Source organism: Dunckerocampus dactyliophorus, chromosome 14 (genome assembly GCF_027744805.1).
Source record: "Dunckerocampus dactyliophorus isolate RoL2022-P2 chromosome 14, RoL_Ddac_1.1, whole genome shotgun sequence".
Classification (NCBI taxonomy): Eukaryota; Metazoa; Chordata; class Actinopteri; order Syngnathiformes; family Syngnathidae; genus Dunckerocampus; species Dunckerocampus dactyliophorus.
The window spans coordinates 8,078,275-8,104,675 of NC_072832.1; the positions used below are offsets into that span (position 1 = coordinate 8,078,275).

Consider the following 26,401-nt stretch of genomic DNA (forward strand, 5'->3'; position numbering starts at 1 on the left):
GGCATCCAGGTGTTGCTTACTCTGGTGTGAGTTATTGCAGTGGAAAGAGCTATTTGCTATATGTGGGATGTTGTGGTTAAGCATGTGGTCATTTATTTTAGAGGCTCCTGGATACAGATGAGTTGCGTTTTTTGTGAAAACACGCATAAACGGCCTCCATGTGGAGTAATTGGGAGTTATATTTAATTTAATTACCAGTCGGAAAGAAAACAAGTAGATTATGACAAGGAATCAGCAGGTAGCATGCAAGCCCAGCGGCTTAACACAAGAATCTTTGTCACCTTACTCAGCAGCTGTGAATAGATGAGAAGTGGTCACCAGGCGCGCTGTACGTCATTCCACTCCTGCACTCAGCAAGCTTTGCTCCATTAGTTGCTTTTTCAGATGACGCGAGCACCTAAGGGGCCTTTCACGTTCAGGTCACTCGAGAAGAAGGAGCACACAGTGTTAGGTGACTGAGACAGTCATACAGTTACAGAAAAATAATCATGTATGTGTGTTACCGTGTGCGTGGAGCTGTAGTTGGTGTCAGAACCCAAAAACTGACGTCTAAAGTTCTGGTTAAAGATCAGTTTGTATCAAAGAGAGACACAAACTGATATAAAGTTCACTATCAAATCTGTTTTCGACCCCTCTTTTTAATGTCACAGAGTCAACACAAAATATCATTTTGCTGTTTGGCTAGCAACTAGCAGTACGCTAGCTAGCGGGCTAATACTGCATCCTGTCTGTATGAAGTCATTTTATTATTAAAAAAATAGCAAAGCAGCCCCCAAAAGTGTTTAGTAGTAATCAAACAAAGTAAATAAGAGCTTATTAAGTTAAATCATGTTTTTTCTTGTTATACATTTTGAGGTTCTTGAAAGTGGGATATTTCTGAATTTCCAGCAGTCTGTAATGACAATGCAGTTAGCTAGTCGGCGTTATCTAACTAGCCTAAGCTAACCTTTTTAGAGACACTGTTTACAGTAGATAGCAATTTTACATAGGATAGGGATGATTAACTAACAGTAACTAAGTCGCGAAATACGCAGTTGTACCCTATTGTTTTGACATTGACAGAAGACAAAAGCTGTGATCGAGAATAATCGCCAATTTAACAAAAAAATCTGTATCCTTCTCGTTATTTATCCGAACCCAATGGCATTTCAATACTTGGCGATTTCAGCCTATGAAAAGTATCTTTTTATTTTATTTTTCTTAATTGACTTAAAATTTTTAACATAATAATTCCGCATCAAAAAATGGTATTTCTCATAGCCAGATTTTGATAAAAATTTCACATGAGCACTGATATATTAGATATGTAATCGTCCTACATACCTTTTATCCAATCTCATGTTGCAGTCTTCTGTTTGAACTCCACTTTCTTTGCTCACTCATGATCGCTATGATTTAACTCTCCATATAAATCAGATAGCAAACTGAAGGGGAACGTTTAACTAATATGATAAACCATAATCTGAAGTAAAAAACTACATGCAACCAGTGATAAAGCCTCATTTTCGGGGGAATCCCCAGTAGTCTCACACACACACAGTGGGGGATTGGAAAGTACCTATGTATCTACATACTGTATGTAAATTATCTTCCAAACCCAATAATATGCCATTGTAGAAGTGCTCCCATTGATTGGCCACTGATCAAAATCGACCATTTTCGCTGGAGCGACTCCCGCCCATGTTTCTTCACACTGCGCAGGCGTGTCAAAGCCAAAACAGTGTCTGTCATGTGGGTCTTATCTGTCGTTTGTACAAGCGATATAAGTCTTGGACCGTACAAAACATGCCACGTAAAATATCTCGCCAGGTTGCCGCTTTAAAAAGCTTTAGTTTGGTGCATTTGTGGGGCGGCTCACGGGGGCGACGGTTAATGGGGCCAACGCTGGATACTCGCCCGTGTGTGCGTGGCAGTCTGAGGCGGATAGCCCGAAAAGTGGTTGGATTCATCGGACTGGATGTGCGGTGAAAGACACCGGGTTTGCCGACGGGGGTCCTGCTGGAGTGCCATCAAGCTGTGTGCTCTCGCAACACCAAAGTCTCCTTAAAGAAGGCGTCTAATCCTCCAAGTTTCACCAGTGATATATGTTCTCTTGAAAAAGTAAATCAAATGTTTTCATCTAAATGAAGGTGATTTTATGGTTCCCCTTTTCATATCATATAGCCAATAGTACATTTAAATATGTACACTTAATCTATGTGATTGGTATCGGTATCGGCCGATTTCACTCATAGATGATCGGTATCAGAATCCGCAACATAAAACCCTTATCGGAGCATCCCGAGTTTTATTTAAATTTCTTTAATTGTAACATTTAGGGATAGATGATAGAAATGACAAAAATAAACACACACTAATGGGACCCCGCAGGATTAATACAGTCTTTTGTTTTCTTGCTACCTTCAAGCTCCTCTAGAATAAAAATGGTCTTCTTACGACAAGTAAACACAGGAAACACTCGCTCTTCTCCGTCGTTTTTCGTTATCGAGTTCTGACGCAAACCAAAGTGAGTGCCAACGTCTCTGTGACCCTGAACAGCGGCATACAAAACCTTGCAAGAGCATGAAAAATGCGTATGATGCAATCCCATTTAGCACGAGTCGAGTACAAAGGACAGCGAAGGCCCGCAGGTTGTTTCGACAACGTATTGGCGCTAAGGAGGCGTCTTTCAAAGACCCCCATTCAGCGGGCGCGAGTAAACAGGCGCTAAAACACGCTTCTGTGAGAGGTGTTATGGTGACACCCATGCTCATGTTCATGCAGTGAGGTCATAAGGCTACAGGCCATAGGGAAGCAGTGTTCATTCAGTGTCAACTGGTGCAAGCAGAAAAGCACGCTCTCTCTCACCTGCACGTTCTCTTTCGTTTCAGGCATTACCACAGCATCGAGGTGTTCACACATTACGACCTGCTGACTCTCAATGGCACCAGGGTCGCGGAGGGACATAAGGCCAGTTTCTGTCTGGAGGACACGCATTGCCCTGATGGTAATAATCACCACCCACCGTTCCCCCTAAAAAATATTCCCATTAGTGGCAGGAAATTCATATCAGTATTTCAGCTGCGGCAATGTGGATATGTACTCGGTGGTTAATGTATTAGATCGCTGCTGTGCTTGTTATTGTTCACTCTCCATTTGCTTGTTATATCATGGATGAAATAGCTTGTATGGAAAAGCAGCATTCATAACAAAGCCAAATAAAGTGCCAAGCGTTACGTTAATGGGATTTCTCTTTTTTTCCTTTCCGTTTTAGGTGTCCAAAAGCGCTTTTCTTGTTATAACATGGGTGACCAGGGTATCTCTGTGGGCTGCTGGGACACCTACCGCCACGATATCGACTGTCAGTGGGTGGATGTGACGGACGTACGGCCTGGAGATTACATCTTTCAGGTCAGAACATGCTCATCCATCCCTGAGAACTGACTATTGAACTGACTATTGTCGAGCTTTGCAGTATTTCAACGTTATGACAATTGAGAAAACGTCCAAACATTGGAAAATGATTGAAACATGCAGAAATATTAATATTTACTGGCAACTGGTTCTGCATAGAAATCAGTGTGATATGTTGCTATAAGATCGCTGCATGAAGTTATTTGGTAACTATTTTTAAAACATGATCAAGGCTGCTAAAAGAACAGATTATGTTTGCTGTCTGGACTGCTAAGAATCAAATGATTTATTCATTAACAACGTAAATACTAATTTACTATTTTTAAGTTAAGAACTGACTGGAACATTTTATCGTCGTACCCCGTAAGCACAAAGTAGAATATTTCACAGGTGGGACTTAAGAAGTAATTGTAAGTCGATGATAATTTGTCTAATGATTATACAACTTTGAGGATACAGTCGTCCCTCGCTACGTCGTGGTTTGATCTTTGCTCCCTTACTCCCTACTTGCGGTTTTCAAAAATCAATTAATTGATACATGTTCGCCGTTTCGTGGTTGACTATGGACTATTACTAGTCAAAAAATACATACTGAAAGACAAGTTATATGTAGTGCTCTGGTCAGTAGGCGTCAGTAATGTTACACTGCTGAGAGATAAAATAAATTAGATTACCTTCCACTGCATGGAATCAGCCATGGCATATCTAACATGACATAGTAAAAAAAAGTTCTTCCATTTCCGTGTGGAAGTGGTACGTTTTTGGTTTCTTACAATGTCCTTCTTCCTCACTCCATTTGAAACCATTTCTTAAGTTTAGAATAAATAAATTGCTATGCTATGCTATGCATGCTATGTCTAAAGTGGCAGTCAGTTGAGCAATGTGTTGTAAACCAAGAATAATAGGAGTGTAAAGGTGACTATAGGAGATTTGAATTTAGATGTACCATTTTAACCAATATAGACTGTTTATTTGCATTTGCATTTGATTTTTGGTGGCGCTACAGATTGAGTTGTTGGAGGTGCTTAAAGCGGTATTGAAAGCGGTATTGCCAAATAAGACAGATTACATCTTCAGCTTCCTTAAAGATTTGACACTTTTGAGCAGTAACGTTTTACACCAAAGGATTCCACGGTCACGCAAGGTCGACTCTTCTCTTGGTTGTCTATTTTTGTTGGAGTATCCCGACCTCCCCAAAAGTCCTACCTCAAGCATCCTCCCTCTCTCTGTCATTATTTGAGTCTTGGCCAATCCATCAGGTCTGCGGTTACTAGAGGAAAACACATCAAGGACTGCAACTCCTCATTATCCTCCATCTTGCTCTCACACCGCCGATCCCACCAATTTATGCCGCTGTAGCTCTTAGCACGCTTGCCAGTGACCTTGCATTTGCGGGAGGCCGCTTGCTTGTCGTGGAACTCTTGGCTGATAATTATTGCTGTTTGTCTGAGATGCTTGATCACTGTAATTACACTTGTCTGTTGAACAAACATTTACTTAATTTACGTGTAATGAACGCAAACAGACGCATGTTTGCATTTGCATGGTGACTGGATGATTTTTCTGTGCTACTTGGGTCGTAATTACAAAGTTGTACTGCACTTCTATGCGTAAGTGTGGGGGATAAAAACTGAGTTCGAGCCACTAAACCTTGACATTTCTGAGTCTGACTTTTGCATAAAGATTCAACAAACTCTCCTCCCTGTGCCAACCAGCACTAATGAAACACACCAATTGCCCAAATGAACTATTGCCTCACTCTTCGCAAAGCATCAATGGTGGTAATGGCTTCAATGAGCTTTTTCTTCAGGTTGTTGATGTCCCCAATCTTTGCTTGATACACGATATCTTTAGCGTAACCCCACAGAAAGAAGTGGAGTGGGATCTGGTGAATGAGGTGGCAGGGTAATTGGGCCATCCGTTCCAATCCACTGGTCTGGAAATGTTTCAGTTCAAAATACAATTTGATAAAAACTCTGACAACCGCTGAGTACAAAGAACAAATCTGATTAACATATTGAATGAATTATTTTAATAATAATTGTTTCAAATTGTGAAGAGACTGTGAGGACAAATTCCACACATATGCTATGTTTCTTGGCAAAGTGCCATCGCAAATGCAAATTATGAATGCAAATTACAGCGTTTTTGGAGGTCATTTTAACGTTCGCATCTGTACTTGAAACTTCAATGTCAAAAAACCCAAATGAAAAAGCGCCACATTTTTCCGAGACCATTGCCCTCAAGTTTGTTTCTTGTAGTTTGCCGCCTTTCTCCATGTAAGTGTGTCTAACCTGTATTTAAAGTGGGTGTAGCATTTTTACAGAGCAGCTATTAAACTGAATCACTTGAGAGAAAGGTCATATCAGCAGTTAAGAAAGTTGCCCTGCAACTAACAGACTCTCACGAATAAGCTTTGAGTCGAACTAACTGTGGAGTTACGGAGTGTAAAGTAACTCCTTGTCAGCGGGTGGCAGTGCAACCACACAGCGTCAACCACAGCTGTAAAGTTACATAACCAATTGTAGTGTTTTTGTTTGGTGTTTACAATGGCATTAATCTCAATGGGATTCAGTGTAGAGTGCACAAAATGAGCATCACTCCGAGGTCCTTGATGGAGGCGGTGCATGGAAAAGTCATCCGGATTTTTATGGATAAGTGACGGATGGGCCGTAAAACAATACTTGAAAATGGTTTTCTCACCTTGAAGAGTCATTCCTTGTTTGCAATCTTCTCCTGTTCTGGCACTGATGATTGCGTTCATCTATTAGGTGGAAGTCAACCCCTCCATGGACATGGCCGAGTCGGACTTTATGAACAACGTTATGCGATGTCGCTGCAAATACGACGGCCACAGAGCTTTCATGTACGGATGTCACGCAGGTGAGCATCCATTTTCCACCACTTTTCCCGACACCACTCTGTCACTGCTGACTCTCTTCTCCCCGCTTCAAGGAGATGCATACAGCGCAGAGATAGAAGACCTGTTCGAGCACCAGAGGCAAATAACCAACAACTTTGTGTAGAGGAAGCCATAAGACCCAACACGAAGCGCGTCGCATGGGGGCTCAGACGCTGCTCAAGGTGGGCAGAGGTCATGGCCCCGGTCCCTTGGGACATTAGCACCCACTATTAACTAGGAACACAGAAAGTAATGCTGCCTGTCCATCTGCTTGGCAGCTGATAAACATCACGTCACAAAACAAACCAATAACTAGACCGGCCAATGACAACAAGAGTGGCCCATGCAGCTTTTGGCTTTAATTACTCTAGTTATATTGATTCTATTTTTTTGGGAATGTGGACTACTAATAACTTTTTCCAAACTTATACACATGAAAGATTAAAGACACAACACTAATATATTTACATAAAATAGTTTTAAATTGTGATCTGGAGGAAGTTTAGCCATGCTTGTTAGATTAACAATGGAAGAGTGCTTTTAAATACTTTAGATCTACACGTGAATTAAAAAAAAAAAGTATATTAAATCATTTCTAATTCATATCCTTGGCTTTAACAAAACAGTGGCTGCCACATTACATTTTGCTTGCCAACTTAACAAGGTAGGAAAACTTAAAGCTATTTTATGGAACAAAGCACTTTATCTTTATACATCAATATTCTTCTAATTCTGTCCCATATTGTTTTCTTTTTAATTTAGCTTTGACTTATTCCGAATATTTGCTTTATATAGTATGCTACAGCTTTTTTCAGACAGAGAAATATTAATGTGGTGCTTTAGTATGCAATGTACTATTTATACTGATATTTTATTTATTAATAGGAACACGCAACATATTCAGTCAACTACAGTTTACCTTATTTTGTTCTGGAACAACCTTCACAGCTATGGGGCATTTTACAAAATACACGTGAATAATCTTATTTTAAATTTGGTTATTGAAACAACTGTAGAAATTTCTGCCCTCAATTTTTTTGGTTGGGAGGGAACACCAGTGTGACAGAACCACAGTTTTGCGGTCATCATGCCAGCAGGCTTTGAGAGCGTATAAAAAAGCCTTTTAATTACGTCTGTTTGGGTTCGTTTCAAGGTTACGGTTAGGCTTTTATGCGCAATATAGAATGGCTGCCTGTTGAATCACGGAAAGAACTGACATTTAGGGACAAGAGACGTTGAAAGGTGTGGTCAAGGTGTGATTGAGACAAAGGGAAAGGATCAACTTCCAAGAAAGGCAAATGTTTATGCAGATATACTTTTGTTTACCATCAAAGGTCCCAAAAAGACAACAACCTTTTTGGCTGCGGGCATAAACAGGGGTTTTACTTTTGTGAATCCCTACCTTTTGTCTCTTTTTTGTTAAACATGTAACTTTTATTTGAGTTATCAGGGCCACGCTGAGAAGAAAAACAATAACTATAGCAACTTTAAAAGAATGCATTTTAATGGGAATTATGTCTATATTTAATATTAGGACAAAAAAGCCTTGATTTTAAGTCACAATATTGATCATGTTTTTCCTGGGTATATAAATATATTAGAAAGTCACAATATTTAAATATTAATATACCCAGGAAAAAAAGTTTGGAAGAAAAAATTATAAAATTATTTTGGAATGAATTAATTTGAATTAAGTTAAATTATGATGCTATTATTTATAATTAATAGATTAAAGAAGTCATCACAAGATAAAAAATAAGAAAAGTTAAAATAATAAAAAATAATAAAATCATAATCTTAGAAAGAAAAATTTTGACAAAAAAAATTACATTTTACAAGAAAAAAAAAGGTAATGGTAGGAGAATAAAATTCTGCCATCTCAAGAAAAAAAAGCTGCTATTTTACAAGAATAAAATTGTAATATTTCAAGCATAAACGTATAACTTCTTTTTAACGGCTGGTAAATAACATAACCAGGGATGCTCCCATCAGGTTTTTATGCCGCCGATACTGATAATCGAGTGAAATCGGCCGATACTGATACCGATACGGATCACATAGATTGTGTACATTTTTAAATGTACTACTGGCCACATCAGGGGTCACCAACGTTTTTCTTGTGAGAGCTCCTTTTACAAAATTTAAGAAAATGGCTAAGAGCTACTCATTTTTGTAACATTTATTTTCATAGCTTATTTCAACCCAAATAAACTGAATATGCTTGTTTTACCACATTAACAAAATGCTGGTATCCACAACTCACATTTTAGAAGGCATTTCTTTCTGGTGTTCACACATTATTAACTGAAAACCTGAATAAAAAGCGGGCTTACAGGCGCCTCATGTGGTCGTGGGGGGGGGCTCCCTGGGCTATATGATATGAAAGGGGAACCATAACATTTAGACAAAAACATATTTGACTTACTTTTTCAAAATCACAAAAAGACTCAGAGAGATCAGGGCGGGAGATGGTCCCTATTGGCTGGATGCTGCAATGGGGTCGGAGCTGATCGGCATTCAAAAGCAAGTATCGGCATATACCGATTCCGTGCTTTTTCACGCAAATTGGCCGGTACTGATCGGTGGTCGGTCGATAGGAGCACCCCTCAACATAACCTAAATAATATATGGCAGGTTTCCAAAGAAAGTGTTTATGTGGGAATTTTGAAATTCACTCATAACATTTTTTTTCTTGTAATAGTCCTACTTTATTGCCACTCCTACTTTTTTGTCATAACTGAACCTTCCCCGCCCCCAGCGTGGCCCCGGGACTCCTTCATACTTTTTGATGTAACTGCATTTTATTTCCAACATGTAATTTTCATTCATCACATGTTCCCCCGCTAAATGTACAGGATTTGATGTGTTTAGATTGCTTTCAAAAGTGAAACCTGTTTAACATACTCACGAGGACATTGTATGAAAAGTTAAGCACTGCATTAGATTTGAATGCGAGTCTTTTCTGCTACATTCACATTAGAAAAAAGCTTCTTCCAATATTACCAAAATTAGTCCGTTTTCTTCTAATTACAGCTCTCCTTTATACAAAATCGAATAATTTATTGTGAGAACAAACTTCATTAAGACTCAAGTGTAAACTGGATTCATTTTTTCTTCTTTATTTTATTTTGTCTGAAATAATCTGAACATTTGCTTGCATTTTAAAGTCAGCATTACTTAAAGCAGCTAAATATACCAAATAGCAGACTTGAAAGGAGTGTTTACTGTTGCTTTCCGCTTATGTACAGTCACTACTGTCATATTTTTTAAATAGTCTGTTATATGTGTTATTTAAAATTGTATGCAGTTCCATAGCTCCAGTGAGTTAATATTGCTCACGCTCATCTTCTTACTGTATGTGCCCCTTGCTATATGTGTAGCATCTGTATGGCCGGTGGTGCCTTAAAGCTGAGAGTGTGAGCTCCACGGTGCTCCTTCTTTACATTCACATTGATAGCAAGCTGAGCTCTCAGGGACTAGGACCTCGTTTCAAATGTACATGTGATGTGACACACACAAACACACACGCACACACACCAAAGACAATTCTGGTACTGAAAAGTATGAAGGTGATCGTTAGAGGATGAAGTGTGGATAAACACTGGCTGAGTCACTTCAAATCACCTTTTTTCATCCATTCATCATGACTGTGAATCAATAAAACATCATCACACACTAAGTTGTCGCTGCTCCCTGTTGATTCAAGAGTATTTGTCCATGACAAACTTCTTCTACATCAGGAAGACAAATGGTGCTCTATTACGCAACAGTTGCATTCCACCTGCAAACCAACTTGACCCCAAAGTTCAATTTTTGACACATACGGATGACTGGAACTAAGTTACAAGCTCTCTGTAACCAAAACCCCCAAAAAGCCTTTCAAGCTGTTAGGCTTGCTTTCGACTTAATCCTTTGCAAACATCGCCTTCCCCTTCTGAGTGCCGACAAGCAGCCAGACTATTTCAGTAACACAAACACACAAAGTGTCCTGGAACTGATGACCAAATGCAAGCAATATCAAACCAGGTACAAGTGTAGTCTGGGAAGGAAACATCCTAACAAATGTTTGACTTAGTCTCAATTGACTCGTCCACCCAGAAATAAAACAGAGGCTCTGTGAAGTGGTCGCTCACTGGGATGAAGCAGCGGCTTTGGTAAACAGGATGAAAGTGGAGCACCTGGTTCCCTCCACCTTGAAACAAGCTAAACTTACAGTATCTGCAAACACTTGCTAGAACTGTCTGGAATATAGTCTTGTAAGTTACGTCAACAGTAACCAACAATGGCTTGATTAACACTGCCGCCCATATACATTTTTTAATCATCTATTTAAATCTGCTTTGAAGTGTGATGTGTGATATCATTGTGCTTCCGTTTACTGAACACCTCAAACAACTCTTTGCCCAAAACGCAGGTACACACCCAAAGTTTGACCCCATAAGTCAAACTGGCTTGAAATTTGTCACACAGCTAAATGCGGCCAACAAATCACCCACTGTAACTTTAGGGTGTTTAGCCGGATCACCACACACGCCTTTAGGGGACTGACAAGCACATGTCTGTAAAGTATGATCAAGATTGGTTGAAAAACATGACCAACACCAACCAAAATGGGTCTACAAGTGCACAAGCGGAACTTTGCAATTAACTGTCCATAAGTCATTGACCGTTGACCGTGAGTCTAATTATTATAATATTTGAGGATGTCTGTATTACATGTATGCTAGTCTTCCAAAGCATTTCAACTCAATTCACAGATGCCACAAATGCTATTATGCTAAAGAAAAATGCAAAATGAAGAATGCTAATAACCTTTTTTGGTCTGTGTCTAAACAATATATACATTTATTTATATACATGTGCTCTTGTACACATTTGTATATACTGTAAGAAGGCTACTTTCATATAATTGGCATCTTTACTTTATAATGTAAGATTAATGTCTACATCAACAAACATTAACCGTAGAATCAAATCGAATCGTATCGTTTGTACACTGCATTGAATCGAATCATTCTGTTTTTAAAATATAACGTTTTTGAATCGTATCAAAACCTGTGTATCTAGATTCAAATGAAATCATCGATCACAAAGATTTTTACATCCCTACATTTGGGAGACAATTTGAGATTCGTAAGAATATTCAGGAATAAAACAAGATTTTTAATTCCAACAACATTCCGGCTCATTCTGTCTCTAGTGACTCTAGTGACTAGGGTTTAACAGAGGCTTTCTTGTCACCTCCACTCGGTTCATGCCGGCTTCTTCAATCCATTTGAGTCTCTGTTGGACATGACGGTAGACAGCCGAGGTCTCAGAAATTACGTAAGTGGACAGAGTGACTTGAAATGCCTCAAAGAAACATGTTGATTGTTAAACATACCAACTGTAACTTGTTTTGGCTCACTTCTGTTTTCCCAGAAATATGGTGGCCCTTAAAGGTAAAAAAAAGACTGAATAGTAGACTGGTTGACCCAGGGAGCACTATAGATCCATAGATCAAAGGCTGCAAATGTATATTTAAACCAGCTGTTTATGTTTCTTGTTTAGGGATTATGTCGGAGCATACCACTGTTCTGACTCTATCCATCTTCTATGCTGCTTATCCTCTGTTCTGACTCATGCTTTGTTAAATTCATTGGCTTGTTACACTGTCATGATGTCACACTAGCAAAGGCCATAATCACAACTCTGCCTTCAAACCCCACAATTCAGATCAGTAGTCCATCCATCCATTTTCTGCACCATCCTGTTTGTGGTCACACCCAGCTGACTTCGAGCGATAGGCGGAAGACACCCTGGACTAAAATACAGGGCATCTGTGAATGAGGCTATGTGAACTGCACTTCTCGTACCAGGGAAGAACAATGAGCAACTGGCCTTACTAAACACTCACCTCGAAGAACCCGACTTCCTGTTTGCAGCAAATGTTTTTATTCAGGAGGCCCCTCAGCTACCCCACCCTGACCTGACCCTATGGGGACCACAGACAGCTCTGTGTGCACGCTCTGAATGACAGACCTGTCCATACAAGCTCCCAGGAAATCTCCACCCTGTCACACAAACAAGTGAACTGCGTTTTTGCCGTCATCTCTTTCGGAGGCAGTGTTCCATGGTTGGTCACGTATTGTGATTAAACAGATTGCCGCCTTCACTTGAAAGCCACCTGGCAACCTCCATCATTTCGGTTCCATCATCACGTTCAGGCTGATGAGGCGCTGATGGGAATGTGTGCCTGGTTTTGTTGTTTTCTATTTGCACGGTATGCGAGCCTCTTTCATGGCTCAGAAGCAGGCCAGCTGAAGATGAATCAAGCTCGATCCTCTGCAACCGTTAATATTTACTGACGCATGCATTTGCATAAAGCTCTTATGCTAAAACCCTAATAGGAGGCGCGTTTAGTCTACATGGCAGACATGTTGGTAAATTAGCAGAAAGCCTCGTAGCATGTTATACACCTGTTTGTGTGTGTTGTTTGCTGCCTATAAGAAAAAGTGCCTATTCCCCTCCCCTTTGCACAAGGCTCAGTGCAAACAGCCTTGCGAAAGCGTACACATGCTCTGCCCGATCTCTGTACTGCACCCTGACAATTACTGCTATATATACCAGCCAAAATGAGAGCCATGAACTGGCGTGATTACAGGGTGGAGCTGCAGCAAAGTGGTAGAGTAAGAGGGGGACCAAAAAAGTGAGTGGAAAGCGAAATAGAGCGAGAGGGAGGCGAGAAGAAGAAGGGAGATGACCGGGCACAACAAGAGGAAGTGACTGACGTCTGCAGTAAATTGTAGCATGTTTCATCAATCACAGTGTGTACAGCAGAAAGGCGTAATTTCTGCCTAAATAATTTCCTTTTTGAAACAGTGAAGTGGGAATAATAAGGGCTGAGAGCATGCATGGGTGACATTTGTGTGAGTGTGTGTGTGTGTGTGTGTGGAGACTGTCTTCTCTGTTACGGTGCTTTTCAAGAAATTCCACAGCAGAGTTCTTAGATAGCAGAACTTAATATGTTGCTGAGTGATCAGTTGTGTTGCATTAAGATGTGCTGCCCTCTTGTGGAAGTGAGGAGAATTAAACACATGGCGTATGGCTTGTACTGGGTAGTGTTGGTGTTAGGGCAGGGGTAGGGAACCTATGGCTCGGGAGCCAGATGTGGCTCTTCTGGTGATTGCATCTGGCTCTCTGGCTTTAACACAATCACATTTTTTCGTTGTAATTTTATTTGACGGAAATCACAGTGTTAAAAATAACATTCAAAATATAAAACTTCTTTACGCACTTTAATCCATCCATCCATTTTCTACCGCAAGCACAGAAGTCACATTAATGGTAAGAAGTATCTTACAGTATTTATTATTGGTTAGCTTCAATATAACAGCGTTATTAAAAATAATAAATTCAGAGACTTATTATACTCTAAAATTGTTGGTCATGCTTAATAATGCACACATTTTGTTGTGTTGTCAGTTGTTGTTAGTTGTATATGGCTCTCACGGAAATACATTTACAAATATGTGGCTTTCTTGGCTCTCTTAGCAAAAAAGGTTCCCGACCCCTGTGTTAGGGGTAGGTTCGGGCTATGGTTTGGGTTGAGGTTAGAGTTAAGATTAGGGTTAGAGTTAGGGTTTGTGTTTTTATTTGTTTAGTAATGGTTTGTGTTAAGTTTGAGAAAAGTTAGAGTTTGGGTTATGCTGAGTTTTTTCATTTTTTCCAATGGCTGGTGACCCTGAACAATAGATACAATAATGCATATTGGACCCCCAGCTTCAACTTTTCAGGCCCTGCTTTTGGGATAATGTGGAGTTGTCCATGAACATCCACAAATATGTCTCTTCTTGATCCTGACACTTCATCTCTTGTAAGTCAGAACACTTCCCCAGTGTTCATCTCCTAAAAAGATGCAGCAGACACCAGAGAAGGATTTATAGCACAGGAAGTTATAGCCATGCAGAATTGGCCTCATGTGATGTATTGAAGTGCTGTCTATTACTAAATTGATATGTCAGGACACTATGGGAGAAGTGGTGCACTGGGACAGCCTCCCTCTTTGATTCACCCACCATTTCTGCCCAGGGTGGTAAAAAAAAAAAAAAAAAAAAGACTGGATCACATTAACCAGTGAAGCAGTTTCTATGGTACGGAAAAAACCACGCTCCACCTCACTCCAGCACCTCGCATAATTGGAAGCATCTTGGCAAGAAGATAACATATCAATGGGCTTGTACTTCAAGGGCATGTAGATAAGAAGAGGCTGCTTGGCTCAACATGTCCATGATAGGGTCACTGGGTCACTTCCTAAAGAGACAGTAGACTGGCTCTTACATACAAATACCTGAAGCTGGTCATTGGTGTGCAGCCTTGTCGGGTGCTCCACTCATTTTCTTAATATGTTCATGCATATTTGCTAACTTCTTGTACTGGATATCATTCATCACTATATTTCTATTGATTTCTCACTTCTGACACTAAAACAGGCTTTTCTCAATAATCTTGTCCCTATTAAAACCAGCATTCTTATCTTTGCATGATCTGAGATCACACTCCAAACAAGCGCTTGTGTTTTGTGCATTCGTGGCTTTCTCCTATCATTGGAGCACCCTGCAAAAAGGTCACATGTTACACTGCGCTTTGGCACGGCGACTTTGCGCTGAGGCTCCAGAATGAGTTGAAGCAGAGAACCTGGATGAAACCACGTGCTAATATTTGGCACTGGCTCTCAAAATGCATGCTTACTGAAGGGAAACACATGCCAGGGAAGTGTGCGTGGTTGTGAAGACACTTCCCAAAAAGGCGTGCATCCACTAAACAGATGGTAAAGCCACTGCACACACCATTAGCGAAGAAGAAGAAGTTGGCAGCTTTCAAGAACGTGAGGACCTTATGTCAAACAACACATTCTTAAGCTCCTCAAATTTGTGTCTTTAATTCTGCAGCCATACAAACTGAATTCAAACCACCGTCATACATGACATCAGCATATTGGCCTCATTTCAGACAACATCAAAAGGTTAACTCTGTGCATGAGTTTGCTTTTTCTTTGGCTTTTTTGGGACACTTATGTAACGGATGCCAGCCTGTGTTCCTGCGCAAGTGTACGTTGGTAAAACCTCACTGCCTCGGCCTTAAGAGAAAACCCGGTGGGTTACACTTTTTTCAAAAGAAGAGAAGACTATGACACACAGGAAGTTACGTGAAGTAAGAAGACTCACATCTAAAGCAGTAAGACTGCAGTGTCACCATACGTGTTATCGTTTGTCATCAAAGTTAAGGTAGAATGTTAACTTATTTGTACACTTGTAAGTAAATATAACAATAAAAGCACCTTCACATTACACCTGCCATCATTTGTCAAGTCAAGAGCGTTTTGTTGTTTTCACGTTTTGCTATGAACAGTGATTAACTTATTTTTACACTTGTATGACAGTTAACGTTCACCGTACTTATTTTTTCCATTTTTCCTATAGGGAAACCACTTTTTCATTATTCATCTATTCATCATCACTGTTGCCTGAAACAACGAGTATTCATTAAGCAGCTTTATAGTTTTTGTATATATAGAAGTCACATTCACGACCCCTGTCACCACTTAGTTTACTCAACTAATCTTTATAATTGCAGTTATTACAGTAGCCTTGGTAATTAGTGTAAAGAAGCGACTTCTTGCCTTTAATGGATGCTTAAACAAACAGATCTCAAAGTTTGGGAAGGAAATAACTCATGGCCATAAATGGGAGGGGTTGAGAGTTCTGTAATTAATACAGAGTGCAGTAAGAGATGGGGCCTGACTCTTCTCAACTCTGCATTCCTACATCCTTCCTCCTCCGTGTGCCACATTATTTATACGGGCTGTCACACCATTGTTGTGATTATGGATGTCATGCGCCCGTAGAGCGCTGCTCGATCAATGGGCCTGAAATTAAAGCAAAAAATGAATTTCCGCAGTGTCGGCCACATGCGCTCCTGCATGAGCTGAAATTACCTTTGCTGAGGGAACGGCTGATTACCCGAGGAGGGAACAACAGGAATACAAGAACAAGGATGGAGGCTGCAGTGGTTGAGTAGCAGACTGTGAGATGACATTTAAACAAAACGCTTTTAACTCAAAGCAATGATGAACATTTATGCCAAACATTTTGCAACTTTAAGAGGTATTTGAGTGGGTTCAATGTAACGCCATTAAACTTACGTAACTCGCATACTATGATCAATACATTATTAGGTATGATGATACAGTATGAAGCACTCATTACAGCAGCATCAGCAGGCTGTTCAGGTGACACTCATTGAAAGGTCTGCAAACAACAAACCACAGAGAACTTTTGGTATACACTAGGTAGAGAAAATTATTGCATATCTCTTAAAATCGCAGGTTTTTATTATATAAAAAACTATCCTTATCCCCAGCACCTTTAACTTGTACAAACAAGTCCTTCCAGCATTCTTCCTTCCACCGGAGATGGACACATGCTTTATTTCCTCCATTGTTTCCCTCGTCTTTCATTTTTTAATCGATTTGCGATTAGTGCTGAGGGAGGGTGATGGGGCTGAGGTGACTTGACAGGCTTCTTCATCTCCCAAAAGCACAAGTTTGCTTCACATCAGCCAGGAGGTGGTGACTGTCACTAAAGAGACCTGAGTCCTAATGTGTTGGATTTATATCCTGGTCTCCTCCTCTCAGAGAGGGCTCACAAATATTAGAAAAAAAGCTGATGACGTGACCTCAAGTGAAGTTTTCACTAAGTTGAGATAGTGATATATTAAACAAGGGGGATGATTGCTTTAAGGATTATTAAGAAACAAACAGTAGAAACTCTAAGGTCGAATGCAGTCTTTTTTGGGACTTTTTTATGGCGATACAAGAGTGGTAGAACATGAGTGAGAGAATAATGTATTTTAGTAAGTTTGGATTGCACCTTGAGCTGAAAAAGTTTGGGAACCCCTGCTCTAAGATGACATGTCAAGGCACATTTCATCCATACATCCATTCTTCAAAGGATGTGATGCAAGGCACCAACACAGTTGGCTTTTCAAATCAATTTGACAAATCCTCTGGGAATTATTATCAAAATAGTCTTAAAGCAAATAAAGGCCTGACATGCCGCATTATAGCAGCATTCTGTCACTCGTGGCAAGGTGTCAATAAAGGTTAACATTCCGAACAGGACAGTGACACCTGGAGGCAATGTGAGCTTCAGTTGTGATCCAGTGATGAAAACAGAATGTGACGCCACGCGCATCCTGATTTCGCAGTCCGCAAAAATAAAAATGAATTAATTCTCGTGATGTATTGCCTTTGTCCATCACTCAAATAAGTACACGTTTCTGTATTTCCTGCTCTTTGATTCTTCCCCCCCAAAGCATTTTCTTCTATTGTCATCTCCACTTCAGAGTATCACAGCGACTGCACGCATTGTATAGCTATTTATTTGCTTTACTTCCTGAGATCAGCTATAAAGAACAAACACCATTAAGCCAGCCAATCAATAAGGAAACATCAGCTCTCTGAGCTCCGCTCTCCAACGCAAAATAGATTTACAACATTGGCACGGGCGACATAAATCACATATTCATATATTAAATTAAAAAAATGTGATTGATAGTAACGCAGGGTGTGTGTTAAAAAATGTCAGGGACTGTGAAAACAATGTTTTATTAGTGCAATTCGTCAAAGTCAGGCAGATGAGTTGTTGCTTTGGAAAGAAGACTGGCAATACAACAAGAAGGCTAACTAACTAAGACTCTGCACAACATTCAATGTGGAGTGTGCAGTCTCTTTGGCTAAGTGACACCTTATGGGATAGACCTGGATTGTGTCATGCATTACAGCACTCAGTAGTGATGGGAGCCTTCTAGAAGAGAGCAGCAAAGACATATTGCTGCATCGCATGGAGTAGAGTAGAAAAAGGTGTGCAACAACAGCGAGGGAAGGAGGGCTTGAGGTTGGGGGCTGCCAAGGACATTTAAGAGAACTGTCAGGGGACGTCTGATCTATTGAGGACCCTGTTGGCTGAATCTATATTTGAGCATGTGTGTGTGTGTGCTGTGGAATCAAGCGAACTCACACTAAAGGAAGGCTGTAACACATGCGCTCACACCCCCGGAGGCTCAATACAGTCGGCCCTCGCTGCACAGGTTCAAAGATGCGAATTGGAGCTCATCCACACGGAAAATCAAATGTTTTTTTTTTTTTATACAGAGCATGAGATGCAACTGAGAATTAAAACAACAAAACAGCAGTGACGATGTAAACAACTATTTTATAAAAAACTGCTCATCTGCATAAAACTGCATAACATCCGTAAAGATTGTTCATAAGTTATATTTGGAGTCAAATACACTCAAGTGGAGATTGAAATTATACACGATGCGGCTCACGTCACTTGAGGCGCTTTGAATTCAGCATTGAAATTCTAACAGCAGACGTAAAGTTTGCCGAAGCCGAGGGTGGGTCAAATCAGGTGGATGAACATGCGCAAAAGCAGCTTTAAAGGTTTCACCTTCCTGAGCAGAGAGACACCAATGAGTTACAGTACATCGTTCTATAGGAAGTCTGCCTCAGTAAGCCGACTGTAGCAAGGATTTTACACGACTTGGTAACAAAAAAGTCCAGTCTTTGTCTGAGGTCAATGGTTGTCGTTCATGCTTCAATCAAGACGAGAAGAAGCAGGGCTCCAGACCTAGACTTTTGTTTTGGATGTAAATATCTTGAATGCCAAACAGTCCAATGTGTGGAGTTTTAAAGACACTCACCAAGGAATTGCATCAAACAAATTCTTGATTTTGGATGAAAGTGTGCTTTTTGTGTTTGGTTTGGTTAAGTAGGGTGACCATATTTTGATCACCGATAAAATAAGGTATGCCTCCTCTGTATAGAGAGAAAATTGTTATAGAGTCATCCCTTGCTACATCGTGGTTCGAACATTGTGTCACGGGACTCATCACTTAGGTTCCCGAGGCAACACAGTTAAACCTTGTCACACCAAAGGCGGAACGCTGTCGGAATGAAAATTCCTGTTTTATTCCTGAATATTCAAAGTGGATTCTAAAAATTCTGACTGCATTCTGAGTAGGGTTGGGCATCGATCATCGATGGGAACTGGGACTAACATTCCAATTCTCCCGGAATCGTTCTTTTTTTTTTTTTTTTTTTTTTTTTTAATTATGGCCCCTACGTTCCGTGCTCGACCAGCCTGTTGAGCAGCAAAAATGGCCGCAAAACACCAACAAAAAAGCCTGTGAACGCCAACGAAGAAGAAGCAGCAGGAAGTGTTTGTGTTCATCCATTTCAACCATGGAGTGTGTGACGGCGCTGTAAAGTTTGGATGAAATATTTGCAACAGCATCATACAAATGAGGGTGCGCCACTCACAGGCTTGAACACCTCCAGCTTCATGGTGTACAGAGTGCCCTGTTTTTGATGCACAACGCTGGACTCCTTCCAACCAGTCAGGTAAGTAAAATAAATTTTGTCGCTCTTATGCCAACATTGAAGCAGCAAACAAATACTAATACTTTATACTGCGAATACGGTGACCAACTCAAATAACCTGCTAACGTAAGGCTGTGTACTTTTTCATAGATAAACGACCTGATGTTAATGCTAGTTAGCTGGGAAGTTGACCAGACCGGTGTCGTGTTACTCCATTCACCTTACTTGTTTGATATTCTGCAGGAATTTTGTAGGAACTCAGTAATATAGTTAAGTTACTTTTGTCTGTTCTGCATCATAAGACACTCTCCAACACATAAAACAACAGGATATGTGTAATTGTTTTTTCATGAGGGTTTCAAAATTAAAAATAATTTCTGAATGTGTACTCCTATGTAAAGAGACTTTTGTTTTTATGTTTAATGTTTGAGTACAAGGGTTTGATATTTATATAGTGGTTAAAAATAGTCCTGTGAGAAATTCATAGTAAAGTAATTCATAAAACATTCATTTCATTCTTAATAAAAATCAAAAATCATCTATACTGTACTTATTTTAAGGCACTCAACAATAATTCAATCAATAAACATCAACGCAAACAGTTATTCTAAAATCTACTTGTAATAATTATTTACCCACTCAGTACACTGACTACAAGATGCAAAACAATCATTTAAGCAGGAGTACCTAATGACTGGTGCCTAGAAGGGCCCTCCTGCTGCAGGTAGCTGACGCCTCCTTAGATGGGTGGGGGCTGTAGTAACCTCACAGTTAATGTGCACTGAAGCTAAGCAGCACGCCTGTTAGCCAGGAGAGTGAACGCCATGCAGGAGACCCTGCCAGGGGAAGGTGTGGTGGCATGGGGACCATTACTAAAACTTAATGATATGAGAAGTGTTCTCCTATCCACCCCGCAAAGGGGATTCATCAAGGTGCTGGCACTATACATTTTTCAACGGCCCTTAGAGGAGAGGGGTGTTGTAAAAAAAAAAAATCAAGAGGCCCACCTCTCCCATTATCACTCTTTTTCCTTGAGATTCCTGTATCCCTCATCTTCACTTAAAGAAGCTCTATTTTAACATAATCATGAGCAGAGGGGGGCACGAACTTGGCAGCGAGCATGGGGGGGAGGTAGGAGGTGGGGAGAGGTGGCTGGATAACTCAGTCTTGCAGTCTTGTATAACATTCACTATTTGCCTCAAAATCTCACATTGTCCTGTCAGTGCCTTCAGCACATTGCTGATAGTTGTCAATTTACATCAGGGTTTCCCAAACTTGGGAAAATGAATGGCTTGACAGTTTTCATTGGGTCGCTCATGTTTGTTTATATAATTAACTCATTCAATACCAAAGACGTATTTATACGTTTTTAGAATCTCGAACGCCTGATGCCAACAACATATTTATACGTCTTGTATGTTATTTTGCGCAAGAGGCAAAAAGAGGTGATGATGCGACTCTCCACTAATGCATTAACACTTCAGAGTTGCATTTTAAGCCATAAAAACGGCCACAAGGCGGCAGAAGTGCATTTGAAGAGCTCGGCAGGGGGACAAATCACACAAGACAGGAAGGAGGAAGTGAGAGAGCGTGGAGGAGTGTAGCGTGCAGAAGGTTACTCATTTTGGCGACATTTAAACACATGCGCCCACACTCATACTTCCAAATGTGAACATTGTAAATAGTTCATGGTGTTATATTTGTAAATAAATTGTTATTTTGATGTAAAACAACCAAAAAGTTGAAAAACTTAAATGATCATAGTGCATTGTAGCACTTGAGATGTCAACAAACCTCGTAAACCTCAGTTCGAGCATTTTTTAAAAAATGTAGCATTTTCTTTCGCTTTTTTGACTGTCACTTGCGTCTAAAAAAAACACCAGTCTCAACAAGGATGATAAGAGAATAGCGTGAAAAGACAAGAAGAACACCATACTGATCCAGATTTTTTTCCCCCAAGGAAAATAGTCAGAAAAGGACAGGACATCTTATACTTAGGGTCTACAGATTTATATATGCAAACCTGCAAGTGGCGCTGCAGAGATTTCCTTCCTGTCACTCGCAAACACCAGTGATCTGGAGAAAAGCAGCCACAACACAGAGAAAGTCTATCAAAGGTTGGGCAAGTTAGCAAACAACAGAGGAAGGATTATGAGTATAATTTTAGGATAATAGTGAACAATTAAATGACATCAAACAACTGATGAGCAGTGAAGAAATATGCTTATGTGATGAATATGATTTTACTTAAATTGAAAACTTATCTTAAAATACTTTTCAAAAAACGGGTCCGTATTTGGGTAAATACAGAACATAAAAGTCATATGAAGTAAGCGGACTTGAGTGCGGTTTGGTTCATGTTCAGGGGTGCAACGGTACAGGTAAACCACCGTATGAGCAGTACCTCGGTTTTTGGGCTACAGTTTCGATTTGTTTCTCCCAAAATTCACTATTATTTATTATCATCATCATCATCAGATTATTTTTTAAATTAAGTGTGAAAGTGCAATTTCAATCTACTGGCAGGTAAATGGTACATGGTCTTTCACTTGTATAGCGATAATTTATATAATAAATAAGATAATTTCAATCTACTGGCAGGTAGGTCTCCAATTGATAAAATTCTCAAATAAAAATATTGATATAGCATACAGAAAAATTGAAGGATGTGGGCCCGCTCTGATGTGAAAGATGCTAAAGCAAATCCATTGTAGGTCAATATACTGTAGTACAAGCTATATTAGCTTTATTATAGTGTAATATCTAATAATAACGGTGTTTCTTCTTAGGTGCAAGTGCAACAGTAAGAGTTTGACCAGCATGATGATTATTTCATTTTTAGTTCCTTTCCTGAAGTGCAGTGTGCACATCCATTCTCATCTCTACTGAACAATGGCAGCATGCTACTTTCATCCTCTGCACCCATCTTTGCCGGATTACGGAGGTGAAGTGTTCAAAAATAGGTGCACTGCACCTCACCGTCGGGGCCAGGAGGCAGGCGGCCCAGGGGGCACCGTAGCTGAGGAGATCCACAGGGTCCGAGTCGCTTCCGTGCATCATATTCTCTGCTCCCACAAAGAATGCCTCGCCTTTTCGGTTGCTTGTAGGGAGACTATCCGTTTTTCATCACTCACTTGAAATATGTACAGAGTGGGAAATTGGACATTACGTCGCAGTACGGGTTTTTCACCAGCCTGAACAGGCGCGTGCGCGCACACACACAAATGTATGGCAAAATTTATTGCAAAATCGCGGTCCATAAGGTGGATTTACGTTGAGCACGTTTACCTTTATTTATTTTACCATGTAGAATTGCATCCCTCGAATTCACGCTTGGAGTTTTTAAAGCTTTGATTGTAGTGCGTATGTGATGTGTACATTGTTTGATGAAAGAGTTACATAGAAAGAAGAAAGCGTTACATAGAATGGTAGGACAAAAATTATATAAAGACGTCAATAAGGTTCCCAGAGATGCGCTGCAAAGCAGTTTTGACAACTTCAACATAGTGAAATGTCTTGTATGTAGTATGTTTCACTCTTGTATTTAAGCTTCCGATATTTTTAGTTGATTTTTGCTTTCTGTTGGGTTTTGCTATGCATTTGGTGACATCATATCCAGTGTTTTAGTAAGTCAAGAGTCTACTAGAGTTTATTTGCAAGTTGACTGGGACCTCATCTCAGTCAGGTTTTGGGTTTGGATTACTGCGTTCACACTTCACCAAATGAACCATACTAGCAGAGCAAACGGTTAAAGAGTTTGTTTCATGGGGATTTTTCTTTTCACAATTCTAATACCAGTATCTCAGACAGGATTGTATTCAAGGTTTCACTGTAGCTAAAGGTAGAAAGTGCTGCACTGTGTCAACATTTCCAAACCTTCAAATATCTGACACCTGCAAATAAAACAGTGCAAGTGAAGACCAAAACAAGCACTGTCAACTTTAGGTGTTTAACTTTACCTTACGGCCTGTAACCTAGTGCTGCATTGACAGCGTAGTGACAAAAAGATGACATTTTGGTGCATCTGTGTTTGTGTACGGTAAGAGTCACAGCCACCCGTCTGTGGATTTAGGCCAATAGATCACACACAATAACAGCCAAGACAGAAGAGCGCTGCTTTATGACTTCAGCACTTTCAGTTTTGAAGCCTTCCAGCACCAGCCTCTTTAAATTATGGTGGGAAACGTCCTTGGAATGTGAACATCTCATTTCTGGGGTGGCTTGGCGTGGTACACACACACACACACACACACACACACACAAACACATTGCAGGTTGAATGTGGTGGAGCATGACATAAGAATAATACAACCAACAGTGGTAACCCTAGCTAACCTCTCATTTTTGGTCATCGTTAAAAATATTTAATGCTCGGCCTGACACTTTATTAGGTACACCTGCACAAGTGTAGGACAAATTGTTGATTAGCTCTCATAAAGATAATAATGATCAGTTGGAATTGACACTGGTAGAGATGTATTATTATAACAAAATGTTTATTACTATGGTTGTAGTTTGAGTGAGAACTGCACTTCATCATACCAAGAGGTGTTTGTAATTGTTTTAACCCACCTATATAACTAAATAATGTCATCCAAATATTACACACCGCTCTCAGTTGATGCAGTAGAGTTTTACAACACTGCATACTACAAATACAATAATAAGCAGATTAAATTCAAACATTTTTTTAACCTTTGTTTTCAGTCTTACTGGTCATTTGTCAAGGTGTTGTGCTACGTAAGACCACTAGTGTGGTTAAGTATTCATAGTTTAGCATAATTCATGTTAATGTTATGCCCCAAATCCAAATTGTTGCTAAATATAATCAATTAACCCTTAAACTGCTGCCAGTGAACCTCTAATGATAACGCGTTACCCAACAAGATCACGTGGTTCTAAAAGGCGAACGTTGTGTGCAACTGTGTGCCAATGTACTCATTATGACGGTATATAATTAAACAAATCAAGTGTAAATTAAAGACAGAAGTCAAACATCCTCTAAAGAGCCTCACATGTATGAAACAGAAGCCTGACCATCGCAGCCGGAGCTCCTCGTCCTCCTCCCAGCTGAGCCCGCTCTAACATCACTGTGAGTGAACACCTGCGGACCCGCCTACCCTTTGGACTCCTTGCCTCCCCATTGGCTGTATATTTTAATATTCATAAAGCTGAGCGTTGATTGGCTGTAATCACCGCAACAGAAATGTCATAAAGCAAAATCTTTGGAAGTTGTGTTAAGGGAATAAGTGGTGAAGGAAAAAAAGGCTACCTTGTGATAACCGCGGAGTTCAGGGGACTTCTAACCGAGGATCGGGACTCTTCTCCTGTCGTCATGTCGGAGTTTCCCCCCTGCATATCTGTGAGTACCTCATTAACTTCCTCCTGCTGCCTGTCCGTTAAATGACATACTGAAAAGACAATAGAAAGTTGATTACCACAAGTTTGAGTAATTTCACGTGTTTGCATCTGATGGTAAAACTAATCATTGTTATTTACAGTCACTAGTATCAAGTGGAATGCTGTTTCTTAAGTAGAAAATATACAAAGAAGTTCAGTTTGTGTGTGCGTGTGTGTTATTTACCTTATTTTCCCAACTAGTTTTCCCAAAAAGTAATATATATACTTTTTTTTTTTTTAAATCAAACATGTTTGCTTAATACAAAAAATATAATACTGTTTACTGTATTCATGTAAATCTAATGTAATATATGCAGGGTCATAGGTCAAGTGGATGCAATATTGTGACTTATGCTACTTTCATATTTTCAATGTATATGGATGTATGTACAGTATGTACTGTATGCACAGTACAATGTTGACAATAGTCAAGGACAACAATAATAATAATAATAATAATACAAACATAATGAATAGTTATTATTGGTATTGTTTGGTAATTGCTGTTATTATAATTATTAATTATTGTAATACAATTAATATGATCATTTTAAAAGACAAGCTTGATCAGAAGTGTGATAACTGATACAAAATGTGGTTTAACAAAAATGAGAAAATAGTATTAAAAGTGTAAATTTTCTCGAAGAGATGATAACATAATGTGTGGTTTAAACTAAACTGTGTCAGCAGTATTGTGTCCCTGTTGTTTTGAGTGTGCCTTGGAGGAGCTGCTGCGGTCCTTGATGGATAAATTAGAGCTTAACTTTAATGGGGACTGTTGATTACTGAGAGTGAAAGTTGAGTGTCATTCGCTGGGACTAGTCCAGCCCTATTTGTGTGTGTGCGTGTGTGTGTGTGCTCTGCAGCAGGGGGTGCCCTTCACAGCAAAAAGAGATGGTGCGGGAGCGTGTTTTGAAAGTGAACGTCTTCACTGGCTCTTTGTCGCAGTGTTATCAGGATCAGAGCTGAGCATGAACGCTCCACAAGGCACATGCTGATGCTGCACGCTGCCGTAATGGCCTCTTAATGCCGGTATAAATAACCCAAAGTGAAAACATTTCTCGAGGCCTGAGACGACACATTATCCTGGAGGCTATTTCATGGTATTTGACTGTTTTACCGAAAAAAAAAGTATGCTTCTTGTTCACACTCAAGCAGGGGTAAGCTAGCTGTTAAGACATTATATCCCCAGAATCATTAGCATTGAGAAAAATGTCTGTGACTTCTTACACCTGGAAAGGTCTTGCTGTGAGTAACTTTAAAAATGGAGATTTACTGTG

The 26,401-nt window shown here is 39.9% G+C and overlaps 2 protein-coding genes and 1 long non-coding RNA gene across 9 annotated transcripts in view; 2 read left to right on the plus strand and 1 right to left on the minus strand.

Moving 5' to 3' along the window:
* Positions 1-10,344, plus strand: part of loxl4 (lysyl oxidase-like 4) — a 31,272-nt gene extending 20,928 nt beyond the window's left edge. The window contains exons 12-15 of one of the 2 annotated variants that reach the window (XM_054799339.1): positions 2,871-2,986; positions 3,254-3,390; positions 6,165-6,276; positions 6,349-10,344. In XM_054799339.1, the coding sequence (XP_054655314.1) occupies positions 2,871-2,986; positions 3,254-3,390; positions 6,165-6,276; positions 6,349-6,419 (436 nt within the window). In that variant the 3' untranslated portion in view covers positions 6,420-10,344. Of the gene's footprint in view, positions 1-2,870; positions 2,987-3,253; positions 3,391-6,164 lie in introns of both variants that reach the window. The other variant, XM_054799338.1, reaches the window with a different exon arrangement.
* The window catches only part of LOC129194250 (uncharacterized), a 76,111-nt gene extending 51,225 nt beyond the window's left edge, over positions 1-24,886 (minus strand). The window contains exons 1-2 of one of the 2 annotated variants that reach the window (XR_008573727.1): positions 24,737-24,886; positions 21,745-21,797 (exon numbers count right to left, since the gene is read on the minus strand). This is a non-coding gene — a long non-coding RNA (uncharacterized LOC129194250). Of the gene's footprint in view, positions 1-281; positions 7,013-21,744; positions 21,798-24,736 lie in introns of those variants that run through there. The other variant, XR_008573726.1, reaches the window with a different exon arrangement.
* The window catches only part of crtac1b (cartilage acidic protein 1b), a 57,109-nt gene continuing 55,469 nt past the window's right edge, over positions 24,762-26,401 (plus strand). For 3 of the 5 annotated variants that reach the window (XR_008573721.1, XM_054799342.1, XM_054799340.1), the window contains exon 1: positions 24,763-25,083. Coding sequence is in view for 3 of the 5 variants with exons in the window: in XM_054799342.1 (XP_054655317.1) it covers positions 25,057-25,083 (27 nt within the window). In the remaining 2 variants the exon portion in view is untranslated. Of the gene's footprint in view, positions 25,084-26,401 lie in introns of all 5 variants that reach the window. The other 2 variants (XM_054799341.1, XM_054799343.1) reach the window with 2 other exon arrangements.